The 12,847-nt window shown below is 55.6% G+C and overlaps 1 protein-coding gene and 1 long non-coding RNA gene across 4 annotated transcripts in view; both read left to right on the top strand.

Annotated features, from left to right (window-relative positions):
- The first annotated feature begins 3,534 nt into the window (after nucleotides 1-3,534).
- Nucleotides 3,535-5,119, top strand: LOC309613233. Its single transcript, XR_014235599.1, has 2 exons — nucleotides 3,535-4,568; nucleotides 4,682-5,119. It is a non-coding gene; the product is annotated as an uncharacterized lncRNA (long non-coding RNA).
- Nucleotides 5,120-6,667: 1,548 nt separating this feature from the next.
- TAF4 (TATA-box binding protein associated factor 4) overlaps nucleotides 6,668-12,847 on the top strand; it is a 69,600-nt gene continuing 63,420 nt past the window's right edge. Inside the window, exons 1-2 of one of the 3 annotated variants that reach the window (XR_014235734.1) lie at nucleotides 6,668-6,995; nucleotides 7,077-8,021. Coding sequence is in view for 2 of the 3 variants with exons in the window: in XM_082360281.1 (XP_082216407.1) it covers nucleotides 6,749-8,021 (1,273 nt within the window). In the remaining variant the exon portion in view is untranslated. Of the gene's footprint in view, nucleotides 8,022-12,847 lie in introns of all 3 variants that reach the window. The other 2 variants (XM_082360282.1, XM_082360281.1) reach the window with 2 other exon arrangements.

Raw genomic sequence — 12,847 nt, forward strand, 5'->3', positions numbered from 1 at the left:
GGATTAGTGGTTGCCAGGGGCTGAGGAAATAGGAGGGTAGGGACTGACTGCTTACAGTTTTCCTTTCAGGTGAGGAAAACGTTCTGGAACTAGGTAAGGCTGATAGTTGCACAACATTGTGAATGCCACGAAGTTGTACACTGTAACAAGGTTGAAATGGTGACTTTTATGTTATGAGAATTTTACCACAATAAAAAATATTAACCCCCCACACCCCCAACACACACACACACAAAATAAAACACTGGGGAAACAAAAGACAGAAGTCTGTATAATTCCATTTACCTCAAGTCACCAACCTGGCTACAGGAATGCATGATATTAGAAGTCAGGTGGCGGTCACTTGGGGGAGGGGTGGCTGGGTGGGGTGTCTCTGGGGTGCTGGGCACATTCTGCTCCTTGATCTGGTGCTGGTGACCTGGGTGTGTTTCGTTTGTGAAAATTCACTGAGTTGTGCACTTTCCAGTGTGTGTATTTTCCCTCAAGAACAAGTTAAGAGATGAAAAATCAAGCAGTGCTTCTCTTTTTTTAAATGATAAAAGAACAACACATCCATTTAAGAAAATAAATTGCAGAAAAAGCACAGAGGAGAAGGAAACTCCAAGGTCCCCATCACCTTTCCAGTCTTTTCCTGGAGAGCCTTGGGCCCCAGGGCAGCGGCCAGCACTGAGGCCTGAAGCTGGTGAGAACCAACGCTCTATGGTTTCTGGCAGATGGATCAAGTCGACTTGGTTCTGGTGAGCTGTGAGTCCACAGCCTGGGGCGCGCCTTCCCTCCTGGTCTCTGGGTCATGTCTTTCATGTTTCAAGTTCATGCTTTGGTTTTTCTCATGCCACTCAGGTTTATCACGGAGGGCCAGCGGGGCGTCAGGCTCCTCATGAGAAGATTCAACCTTTTTCTCTCTAGAGCTGGGCTATCCTTCCGCTCTATAAGCTTTAAAAAAAATAGCATGTGGGTTCTTGGGGCAGGATGTTCATTTTGCAAACAGTTTCTGAATGGCACAACCCATTTTGATAAAATATGACTGTCAAAATGCATATTGGCCTGAATTTGGGAAAGGTTTTTTTTTAAAAATTTATTTGTTTATTTATTTATTTTTGGCTGCGTTGGGTCTTCATTGCCGTGCGTGGACTTTCTCTAGTTGCGGCGAGTGGGGGCTACTCTTCGTTGCGGTGCGTGGGCTTCTCATTGCGGTGGCTTCTCTTGTTGCGGAGCACGGGCTCTAGGCACACAGGCTTCAGTAGTTGTGGCTCGCGGGCTCTAGAGCACAGGCTCAGTAGTTATGGTGCACGGGCTTAGTTGCTCCGCAGCATGTAGGATCTTCCTGGACCAGGGATCGAACCCATGTCCCCGGCATTGGCAGGTGGATTCTTAACCACTGTGCCACCAGGGAAGTCCCAAAATGTAGAACACTTTCAATGTCATAGGTCCATTTTTTGCTATAGATTTGCTATAGTATATTTAAATGCAGTAAACCCCCCCACCATTCAATGTTATAATTTTGCTTTAAATAGACATGTATTTTAGAGAAATGAAGAGGAAAAATATTCTTTTATATTTGTTCAGGTATTTACCATTTCTGATGCTCTTCATTCTTTCCCGACGACCAAGTTTCTATCTGGTATCATTTTCCTTCAGTCTGAAGAATTTCCTTTAGCATTTCTTGTAGTTTAGGTCTGCTGGTGATGAATTCTCTTAATTTTCTTGTATAGCAAAATATCTTTATTTACCCTCATTCTGGAAAGATAGTTTGAAAGTTTGACATTCTGCAAAAGGGTTCACGGACTTTCTTTCAATACTGAAAGGTGTTGGTCCACTTTCTTCTGGCCTCCATAGCTTCCGATGAGAAGTCAGCAGTGTCACTTCATTGTTCCTTGCATGAGATGTGTTGTTCTCCTGCAGCTACTCATAAGATTTTTCTCTTTACACCCAGCTTCCAACAGTTTGACTATGCTGTGCCTGTGCATAGTTTTCTTTGAGTTTATCTTAGTTGGGGATTGTCGAATTCTTCAAGCATGTAAATTTATGCCTTTCACCAAATATAGAAAATTCTGTAAATTATGTCTTCAAATACTCTTCAAATACTCTTTCCTGCCCTATTCTTTCCTCCCTTTTCGTGGTTTTAATTGCACAGATGTCAACATTTTGATTCTATACCAGAGATCCCTTATGCTCTTTTTATTTATTCCCCACTCCTTCCTTTTCAGACTGAATAAATTCTATTGATATACCTGCAAGTTCACTGATTTTTTTTCCTCTGTCATTCCACTCTTCTGTTTGGCCCATTCAGTTAACTTTATGTTTAGGAAATTTTAACTTTCAGTTCTAGAATTTCCTTTTTAAGATATATTTTCCAGTTCCCTGCTGTGATTTATTTATTTATTTGTTTATTTATTTATTTTGGCCATGCCATATGGCATGCGGGATCCTAGTTCCCCAACCAGGGATCAAGTCTGTGCCCCCTCCAGTGGAAGCATGGAGTCTTAACCACTGGACCACTAGGGAAGTCCCAACTCTGCTGTGATTTTTTAAAAAATCTTTTCACTCGTTAAAAGCATATTTTTCTTTACATGAGTGATTATAATAGTTACTTTAAAATTTTCTTTTGCTAATTCCATCACCTGTGTCGTATCAGGGATAAATTGCCCATACTTTTTTTTTTTTTTGAGAATGGCTAAGATTCTCCTTTTCTTTGTTTGTTTAGTAACTTTAGACTGTGTCCTGGATATTGTGTTATTTTGTGTTGACCTTGGATTCTCTTATATTAACTCAAAGAGCATTGATTTGATTATTTCTGTGTTTGTGTTAGCAAATGGAAGATGACTTGGTGGGGCTCAGACAGCAAGTACTGTCCCTTGGACAGCAGCTCAGATCTCATCTCAGTTCTTTTATTCTTAGCCAAGATGCTTGGAGTCTACCCTATGCCTGTGTTCCAATGTCACCTGGAGATTTAGGCTCAGGTTACAAACAGAATTTGGGTCTCCCCTTCTCTCACTCCTTCCTTTCTGGGATGCCCCCAAATACTTTCCAGAGGGTGTCATTGCCCAAACTCTATCTCCTGGCTCTCAGGCCAGCAGGACTGCAGGTGTTTTGTTGGTGTTTATCTGCCCTGCATGGCATGGCCTGCCCTTAGGCTAGAAGCTGTGAAAGCAGGCAGCTCACCTGGCCGTTCTCTTCTTCCAGGGCTTCTCCTCTCCAGCACCTGCCTGTGCTCACTCTGGCTACTCCAGGTGAGCGTTATGTTGTCCAGAGTTCATAGTGCCGTCTGTGGCAGGTTAGTTCAGTAGGAGTTTACATACTGGCAATGGAAGCCTAGCTTGTCCATTTCTGTGCAGAGATCCTGCCTGGGATCTTAAAATCCATTTGCATCGATCTGTAGAGTATGTTGGGGGAGAAATGACATTTTTACAATACTGAGTCTTCCAATTCTTGAACGTGGTATATCCCTCCATGTAATTATTTTTTCTGTAATTTCTCTCAATCGTGTTTTACAATTTTTTGTCTATAGGTCTTGAGCTCTTTTTTGTTAGTTTTATATTAAGGTATTTGGTGACGCTGCTGCAAGCCAAGAATGCCTGGGGCCACCAGAAGCTGAAAGAGGCAGGAAGGATCCTCCTGGAACCTCCAGAGGGAGCGTGACCCTGCTGACACCTTGATTTTGGACTTCTGGTTTCTAGACCTGTGAGAATAAGTTTCTGTTGTTTTAAGCCCCCAAGTTTGTGATAATGTTACAACGGCCCTAAGAAATGAATGCACCTGCATTTACAATCAGTTATGTGTTCATCCTGGGACACGGATCCCCTCTTGACTGCGGCACAGCCCGCTGAGTCTGCAGCGCTGAGAGCTGCCGGCTGGGGCAGGGAAGTCTGGTGAACCAAGACTCTGGGAACAGGGTAGGGCCACCAGCTGCCATCTAGCTGCCTGTCTTTTTTTTGAGATTGTTTTGTTGTGTTGTATTTCAGGCAGACAACAAAAGCATAGGAAGTATAACAAACACTGCGTATCTTTCACACAGCCAGAGCAACACTGAAATTATTGACTCGTGGTTATGTTTATCCTTATATTTAAGACAGCGTGTCTGATGCTGTCTCCATTTTATTGAAAAGACAATATACTGCTTAATAAACCTTAAAGTCCCACACAGCTGCCGGCCTGGGAGGCTGCCTTTTTGCTCATGGCCTTGCACGTCTGCACCGCTGTAGGTGGCGAGGATGTACTGTTTTTGGGTTCTGCCGTTCTCACTTAACAAGAAACATTTTTCCCTGTTTAAACCTGGTGTTTATATTTACACTCATTTTCAGGCCCTTTTTTCTTTTCATGCTAGTTGGGATTTTTGTTTCAAACTACGGAAGTCACAGGGAAGCTGCTTGTTGAAACAAGTAAAACCACAGAGCGATATTCAAAGAAAATGCCCCAAGTCCCCAGGGTGGCCAAGGTTAACAGTTTGGTAGCGTCTCCCCGCCCTCCCATCGGGAGGAGGGGAGGAGCCACGTGGCTTCCGCCCCCACCCCCGCTCTCCAGGCGGCCCGTGCTCTGGAGGGCACCAGATGCAGGAGAGTGCCTAAGCGGTCGGTAGCTCCCACCTTCCCTGGGGGCGACCCCTCTGGAAGGAGAATTGGGCGGAGCGGGGTGGGGCGGGGAAGGCGGCGCACGGACGCTTCACCTCCCACACTTCCTGCAGGACTGGAGGGCGCCCCGGAGGACTCTGGGGGTGATGTCAGCACCACTGCGGCGCGGGGCGTTGGAGGGGTCCTGGCGGGCCTTCAGAGGACGCAGGAAGTCCCTGCACTGTGGGGAAGCAGGAGGGGCCTGAGATGGCACCACCTCCTCCCTTCACTGAAGATCTGAGTAACTACAGGGGCGGACGGGAGGGGGACCCCCTCCCCCGGGCCTCAGAACCCGGGGGTCACGGTCTCGCGGCAGCCAGTGATTTGCCCAGTAGCACGGCTGCTAACTCTTCTACCCTGACCCCGATCTGAGTGTTTTGAGTGTAGACTACGGTGTACACCTCTGTTTCCCACTATGGAGGTCGCACCCGGGGCCGAAGTCAGCTTGTTTTTGTTTGGCCCACCTGAACATTTTCTAATGAGTTGTCAACATTAAAGATGATGAGATTTTACACGTAATTCCACAATTCTGCTCTTGCTCGAAAACCAGACTGTCCGCCCCCGCTGGGCTCAAAGAGCGGTGGGGATGGCGCGCAGGCACCCCGGGTACAAGGTCCCCCACCCCAGGTTTGTCCCACCCCTTTCCTTTCCTGCCTTCTGGGCACTCAAGTTCGGGTGCAAAATCCCGGTTCTCTCTTCGCAGGGTTTCCCCCTGACACTGTGGCCCGTGGAGGCCCCTTTCCAGGCTCCAACCGCCGCGTCCATTGTCTAAACCTGCCCCGTGAGCGGGGCTCGCGGGGGCCGGCGGGTTCTTTTGTTAGGCGGTTAGAAAAGATCATTTACGTGTCAACAGCTTCCCGCATTGTGCTGCGGTCCGTGTGACTGCGGCGCGGGCTCTTCAGCTGGAGCGAGGCCGGAGGCACCTCTCTGCGTTCCCCCCCCCCCCCAAAAGGGAAGAGAACCACTAGGCATGTCCCAGAATACCATCTTTCGGTGAATAAACCCGAAAACACGCAGGAGAGAACTTTACGTGAATTCCTTCTACAGAGAAGGTGCTCGTAAGGTTATTTTAGATAACTTACTTCGTCAAAAAGATAGAACGGGAAATAAGGACCCGAAGAAGACCTCCAGGCTGGACGCTCCCTACGGGAGCTGCTGGTCCCGGCCGGCGCCACCATCTCACCCAGTAATTTACAGACAATCGTGTCCGGGGGCCGCGCCGCCGGAGAAGATGAGTCACCCTGGCGCGGCCCCGGGCGCCGACCCCCGCCCCGCCCCCGCCGCCCGAGCAGCGGCCCTCACGGCGCGAGACGCCGGGTCTCGGGCGGACCGAGGCGCCGGGCCGAGGGGCAGGCCAGCGCTCGCCCCGCCCGGTGCGCCGAGCTCCGGGTCTCGCGCCCGCCGGGCAGCAATGGCGCCGACGCCCAAACCGCCTCCCTGCCTCGGGCCCCGGCCCCAGCCCGCACCCTCCCGGGGCGCCGGGTCCCCGCGGGCGGCGACGGCGACTCCATAAGGGGCGTTGGGGTTCCGGGAGCACGGCGTCCCCGGCTCCCTCGCCTGCCCGCCCGGCTCTCCCGTCAGCTCCGCCCGCAGCCATTTTGGAGCGAGCGGAAACAAAGAGCCAGTCACCGCCGCCGCCCCCACCAGGTCCCGGCCGCGGTCCCCGCCCGTCTCGTCCTCCTGGCCTCCGGCCTCTAGACCGTCCGCCGGTCCGGACCCCCACGTCCCCGCCGGCCCAAGGGCGCCGTGCCCGCCACCAGCTACCCACCCGCCCGCCGAGCCCCGGCCGCCCTCCTGCGCACCGGCCTCTGCCGCTCGCAGCCATTGGCCGCACCTTTTAGGCGAGCGCCGCGGCCAATCGTGGGGCGCCGGGCGGCCGGGCGGGGGGCACCACGGCCAATGGCGAGGCGCCGGGCGGCGGGCGGGGGCGGGCGCGCCGCCGCGCCTGCGCAACGCGCCGCCGCCGCCCTCCCCCCCGCCCGGCCGCCCGCGCCCCCCGCCCGGCCGCCGCCCCCGCCCCGCCCGGCGCGCGCCGCCCCCCGCCCGCCCCCGCGGCCGCCCGCCCGCCCGCCCGCCCGCGCGGAGCCTCCTCCCCGCCCAGCGCCGGCCGAGCGGCGGCGGCGGCGGGCCGAGGAGGAAAGATGGCGGCGGGCTCGGATCTGCTGGACGAGGTCTTCTTCAACAGCGAGGTGGACGAGAAAGTGGTGAGCGACCTGGTGGGCTCGCTCGAGTCGCAGCTGGCGGCCAGCGCGGCCCACCACCACCACCTCGCGCCCCGCGCGCCCGAGGCGCGGGCCGCGGCCGCCGGCGCGCTCGGGAACCATGTCGGAGCCGGAGCCGTACCGGCCGAGGGCGCGCCCGCAGCGGCGCCGGAGCCGCCCCCCGCAGGTAGAGCGCGGCGCGGCCTGAGCGCGGGCGGCCGCCGGCCGGGCCCGCGTCCTCACTGCGCTGCTCCGCTTGTCCCCGCAGGGCCCGCCGCGAAGCTGAGCGCGCTCGAGGCCGGCGTGAGCGCCGCGGCCGGCGCCGGGGCCGGGGCGGGCGCCGCGGCCGGGGCCTGCGCGCCGGGGGCAGCGGCCGCGCCCGAGCCCGCCGCCAAGCCCGCCGCCCGCAACGGCCCGCCCGGCGGCCCCGGCGCCGCGCAAACTTTGAATGGGAGCGCCGCGTTGGGGAACTCGCTCCGCGCCGCCGCCGCACCTGCTGTCAGCCTGCTCCACAACGGGCCCGCGCCCGCGCCGCCGCCGCCCAAGCCCGCCGCCGCCACTGTCATCCAGACGCCGCCCTTCCTCAGCGCCCCCCCCGCGCCCCGCGCCCCCTCGCCCCCCGCGCCCGCCGCGACCCCGGCGACCCCCGCGCCTGCCGCCGCTGCCCCGCCGCCGCCGCCGCCCGCCGCCGCCAGCCTGGCCCGGCCGCCCGGCCCCCCGGCCGGACCCCCGGCGGCCGCGCAGAACGGGGGCAGCGCCGCGCCCGCCCCCGCGCCCGCCCCCGCGCCCGCCCCGGCCCCAGCGCCCGCTTCTGTCCCGGCGCCCGCCGCCAACAGTCAGCCCGGGCCCGCCGCCGCGCCCGCGCAGGTGGCCAAGGCCGACTCGCCCAAGACCGCGCTGCAGCCGGCGCCCCCGCCGCCGCAGACCCTGGCGGCCAGCTGCCCGGCCGGCGCGGGGGCCGGCATGATCCTCGGGCCAACTATGCAAGGGGCTCTGCCCGCCGCCGCCGCCGCCGGCCTCCCGCCGCCGGCCCCTGGTACCCCCACCGGGCTGCCCAAGGGCTCGGCCAGCACGGTGACCCAGAGTCTGCCCAGGACGCCCTCGGCCACCACCGGCGGGATCCGGGCCACGCTGACGCCCACGGTTCTCGCCCCACGCCTGCCGCAGCCGCCGCAGAACCCGACCAACATCCAGAACTTCCAGCTGCCCCCAGGTGAGTGGCCGCGCCGCCGGGCGGGTGCGTGCATGCCCCGCAGCTGGGCGTCCAGGAAGTTGTCGCACTGGCAGGACGCGGAGGTCATGGGCACTGCGCGGGCCTGCCGCGAGCGGGGGTGCGCCTCTGCTCCTGCGCGGGACGGTCTTGGGCGTGCGAGTGTGTGTGCGGGAGTGTGTGTGTGTGATGTGGCAGTGGGGGCCTCCTACCTGGTGCAGTGCTTGGCTCCAGCTTAGTCCATTGCGTTGCAGAGCTTTTCTGCCAGGGCTGCCAGTCCAGCGAGGGGGTCCTTTGCTCCCTTCCTGGTCCTGTGTGCCCCTGCGCAGTCCCCCCACGGTGGAGAGCAGTAGCAGCTGCTGCTTCGGGGACAACTTACTGGGTTATTCAGTCTGGGCCTGTGGCTTTCCCACGCTTGGCACTTTTCTTCCTGATTTTTGGGATCAGGCATGTGGTTTGTGTCCTCATTGAACTCTTCTCCTTGTTTATTATACTGAGTTGTGATTGGTATCCCCTGCCGGTGGGCTAGGGACCCCGCTTTCCTGGTGAGGTCAGCGGAGTGGTGCCCCCTCCACAAGGCTGGGCAGGGCTGCAGGGAGAGCTTTCGCTGCCCTGCTGACACCAGGATGGCAGAGTTCCCAGGTGAGCCCGGAGGAGTCGCGGGGCACACAGCCTTCCTGGTCGGAGCCCTTGCCTCACGCCTGCTCTGCAGCCGTGTTTGGGCACTCCTCGTAGTCACCGTGTCGTTCTGCACGGTGTCCTCATGTAGAGGGTGCCCGGTTGCCTTGATTATTACCAGTGAAGTCGGCGGTGGGCATGTGCTCTCCCATCAGCGGGTCCCTCGGAGGTACAGAGGGTGCAGGAGGACAGGGAGCCTCCGTGATCCCACGCTCCATCTCCCGTCATCTCGGCAGCTCTTTAGGTTCGCCAGCGAGAGGTCCCCCACGGCATTACGTGTCCCGCTGCTTTGTTTCGGGCTTCCTGGGCAGAGAGAAACTCCAGCGCTGGGGCTCCCTGTCTTCCCTTCCATGCCCTCCGCCTCGCCTGCGTGGACTCGGAGCGCCCCTCCCCTGCTGTGTAGTAACGTGTGCCGCCGCACAGGAGTAGTAGAAACAGCACCTCCTGTGCCTGTGTCCCCGTGCTTTCTGGAAAGAACGGTTGGTCACCTTGGGAGGATTTCAGCGTCTTGGAAGGAAGGTTTTGCTGTCAAAGTGCTGTGAAGTTTGGAGCGGTGGCGAAGCCTGGCAGGGACCTGATGTCACAGGGGTGGGAGGAGGGGAAGTTCCAGCCAAGAGCAGTGTTTTGGGGTGGTTGTGGGAGCCCCCCTGCTGTGAGGGGGGTGTAAGTTACTTGAGAGGTGCGGGCTGCCCTTTGCAGCACAGTTTGTTTGCTTTTGAGTTTGTAGGAGGGTTTTATTAAAGGTTGTGTTTTGCTCATTATGTGTCTTTTGACCCTTTAGTGGAAGATATGTTTGATCTTCAGTAACGTTTAAAAAAGAGAATTCGTGGTTGTAGCACATTATGGAAAACGCCAAAATACTTTTTACCTAGTTATTAAAATACCTTCTCCGTGGTCCTCGGCACCTGCCTCGCTCCTAGCAAGGCCGGTTCCGTGCACTGCACTTTTGTTATTGAAAACTGGTGTGAGCTCGTCAGTAAATTTTGCGAGGCTGGCGCTGTGCCTGGCTCCCAGGGCGGGGCGGAGGCCCCCCTGCCCCCCGGCGTGCCCGGATGGTGCCTGTAGGTGTGGCCGTTTGGGGTTGACTGGATCCCCTTGGTCTGGGCCTCTGCGTAGGTGAAGCCTTCGCTACCTTATTTCTTCTGGGGGGAGGAAGCTGTGGTTTGGAAAGGGCACCTCTGTCATCTTCGTTGTGATTGACCCTGGACTCTCTCTCATCTCCTGTGCTAGCGGTGTGTGAGGGATGTCTGCATGTGACAAGTAGGCGACTCCTTGAAGAGAATTGTAAAAGCGCTGACTCTTTGCATGAGTTCTCACGAGTCTTTGCATTAGTCCCATGCGTGAGAGCGGAGAACAGCTCTTGTTGACATTTGGGTGACAAATGCTGAGAGCTGTGCTTTAAAGGGGCCAAATGCTTTCTAGAAAATAAAAGATTCGCATTCATCTCTTCATGCTCCGCTCCCCCCACAGCTGATCTACTGATTTGGAGCGCTGATTAATTCTGCTCCTTCACTTTAACAACAGAAGAAGCACAAAAAGTATAGTTAAAATTACTACTAGTGCCCCACAGCAAAGTATCTTCTTTTAAATAGCATAAATTAATTCTTTAAATCAAAGTGACAGATTACGGATATTCTAGTTACCTCGTACGATTGGTCAATCAGAAAATATTAAATTCTGTTTGATGTTTCCTTTTCATTGAAATCTTTCATCATAAAAATGTACAAAGCGGAGGTGGAATTAACTTGTAAAAATAACTATTGCTTGGATGATCACTCATTCTTGTTAGTACTCAGGCATTAGGGGTGGGCAGGGTTTTCAAAGCTACACTTAGGTGTCAAGTGAAATAACAGACTGTTGGCAGTTGGAGTGTGGGTGAGAGAGGCCTGCCCCTCCCTGTGCCTTCCCTCCCTGTAGGTCAGAGTCCGAGGCGGGAAACAGAGGGACAGAGGTTTCACCGAGTCCCTGAGGGCCAGTCAGGCCTTGCGTGTTTCATCCTCACAGCCCACCGTGAGCGCACGTTGAACTTGGTTTCAGTAAACTCAGTCTCGATATTCCTTGTCAGGACGGTTTTGTAAAGAGACGTTGATGTTATTGTAATGAATTTACTCACTTAAGGGTACCAGAGTCTCAATTTTATCTGCTGTGGGGAATATCAAGAACACATAATCCTCCAGAGAGATTGTTGCAGCAAAGGCAGTGGACCCGAGAACAGTGAAAAGCACTAGTTGGTTCTGTACAGCTTAGGATAGTCATAACATCCAAGTAACGCTATTATCATAGTTGAAAGGAGAGAAAAGTGATACGACACCAAAATTGGCATGTGCGCAAATGGTTTCAAGAGATCTTTTCAGATAGGTGTTACGCCAGAGATGCTTATTTCTAAAGGTTATCTTTTGGCAAACTTGCATTTTCAGCAGTGTATGTCTGTCTGTTCTGCTTTCACAGAGAATTTGTTCTCTTGTGGGTCTAAGGTTTGGCCGAAGTGTCGGTTCTCATTCCAGGATAGAACACCTTTCCTCCATACCTGGGCTTCGGGAATGTTTGCATGGGGCTGGCTTAAGATGAACACTCCTGAGGCTGCTGAGGTCTAGGGCAGGGGTTCCCATCCTTGGTGAATAGAATTATTGGATGGTGGGGAAAAGGGAAAAAGAGTCCAGGGTAGCCGACTGTGCTGTGTGGACCGGGTTGAGTTCTGGGAAGGCTGATCCTGAGCCAGGTGGCAGCCCCAGAGTTTTGGGCTCTGGTCGTCTGGTGGCCGACTTTGGCAGAAGTGCTTTGGCACAAGGGACGTTCTTAGGAGTTTAGATTTTGTTACTTGAGGGCACTCTTGACCTGGGACAGAATATATGGTTCTTTGGAGCCTCAGTTTCCCCAGGTGGAAAGTGAGCTTGACCATTTTGTGAAGCACTGTGAAATTGCATTGGGAGGAACGGTACACACCACTGTCAAGTAGCGTTTATTCACACGCTGTCTCAGCTCCATTACGTTTCTCACTAATTTCCAAGCAGTATGTTGCTGTAGAGGTAGCAAAGTTTAAAACACAGTTTTATTCCCATCAAAACCATGCGAAGATTGGACAGGTTCTCAGTGACCAGGGAGCCTGGTGTGGTGGCTGGCTCTGGTTCTGTAAGTGAGAAAGTTGCTGAGGTTGTCACAGATGGGCCGTAGACCTGGGGGACATGTCCTGGCAGCCATGGGGGGCAAGGGGGTGCAGCTGTCTGCAGAGAGAGTGGACCTGGGCAGGGGGCTCACTTTAGGCCAAAGGCCTTCACTGAGTTTTTCTCTTGACATCCTTAGATAACAGTGACATTTGAAGAAAAAAAAAAAAAAAACTCTTGGGGAGCTGTACGCGGCCAGCACTGTCAGCTCTGCTTAGCGTAGCACAGTGGCGTCTGAGTTCGCTTCCACACCGCCGGCTTGGAGGCGAGGCCCGCGGCGGGCAGGCAGGTGGTCACTCTGCCTCGCTCTCTGTCCCGCCTTGGAAGCTGGCTGTCCGCAGGGTGGACGTAGCCGTCTTGGTGACGTGCACTGGGATGACGCACACACATGTGGGTGTCTTTCGGAGCTGGTGGTTCTCACGTTTTAGCAGCAGCCAGGAAGGGGGTCCCTCAGGCCCCTCCGGGGCGTCTGCTCTCACTGCGCTCCAGGGCAGCGGGCCCTGCCCTTGTGGCGGAACCACCGGAGTTTGAAGAGACAACTTTCCGAGCACTACGGCGTGAGGGGCGGGTCCTTCTTTGTGAGGGCTCTGGAAGGAAGCGGTCGGGAAAGTGGTCTCCTGGCCAGGGGGCGGCTGTCTCGTCCCCCAGACTGTGGGGTGGAGCCTGGGCTCCGGCTCCTCAAGGGCCTGCAGAGTCTCTGACAGGTGGGCGCTGGGCCCCCCGGCGGTGGTGTTTGATCGGAACGGGAGCGGCCGGGTGCAGACCCTGCCCCGGGGGAGCAGCTCCGTGGGAAGAGCAGCAGACGCACCTGTCTGTTTCCTTGAAGTCCTAACGAGACGCCGGTGGTTCCCATGTGCTTCCCGAGCCCGTTGCAGAGCCCGTTGCAGTGTAAGCGTAAGCTTTCCTCATCGCAAATGATACGTTCTAAGAAAGCTTTTTCATAAATCACTAGTTGTATGTGAGTTGATCAAAACATAATTAAAACCGTTT

Source organism: Balaenoptera borealis (genome assembly GCF_965194805.1).
Source record: "Balaenoptera borealis genome assembly, chromosome: 16".
Classification (NCBI taxonomy): domain Eukaryota; kingdom Metazoa; phylum Chordata; class Mammalia; order Artiodactyla; family Balaenopteridae; genus Balaenoptera; species Balaenoptera borealis.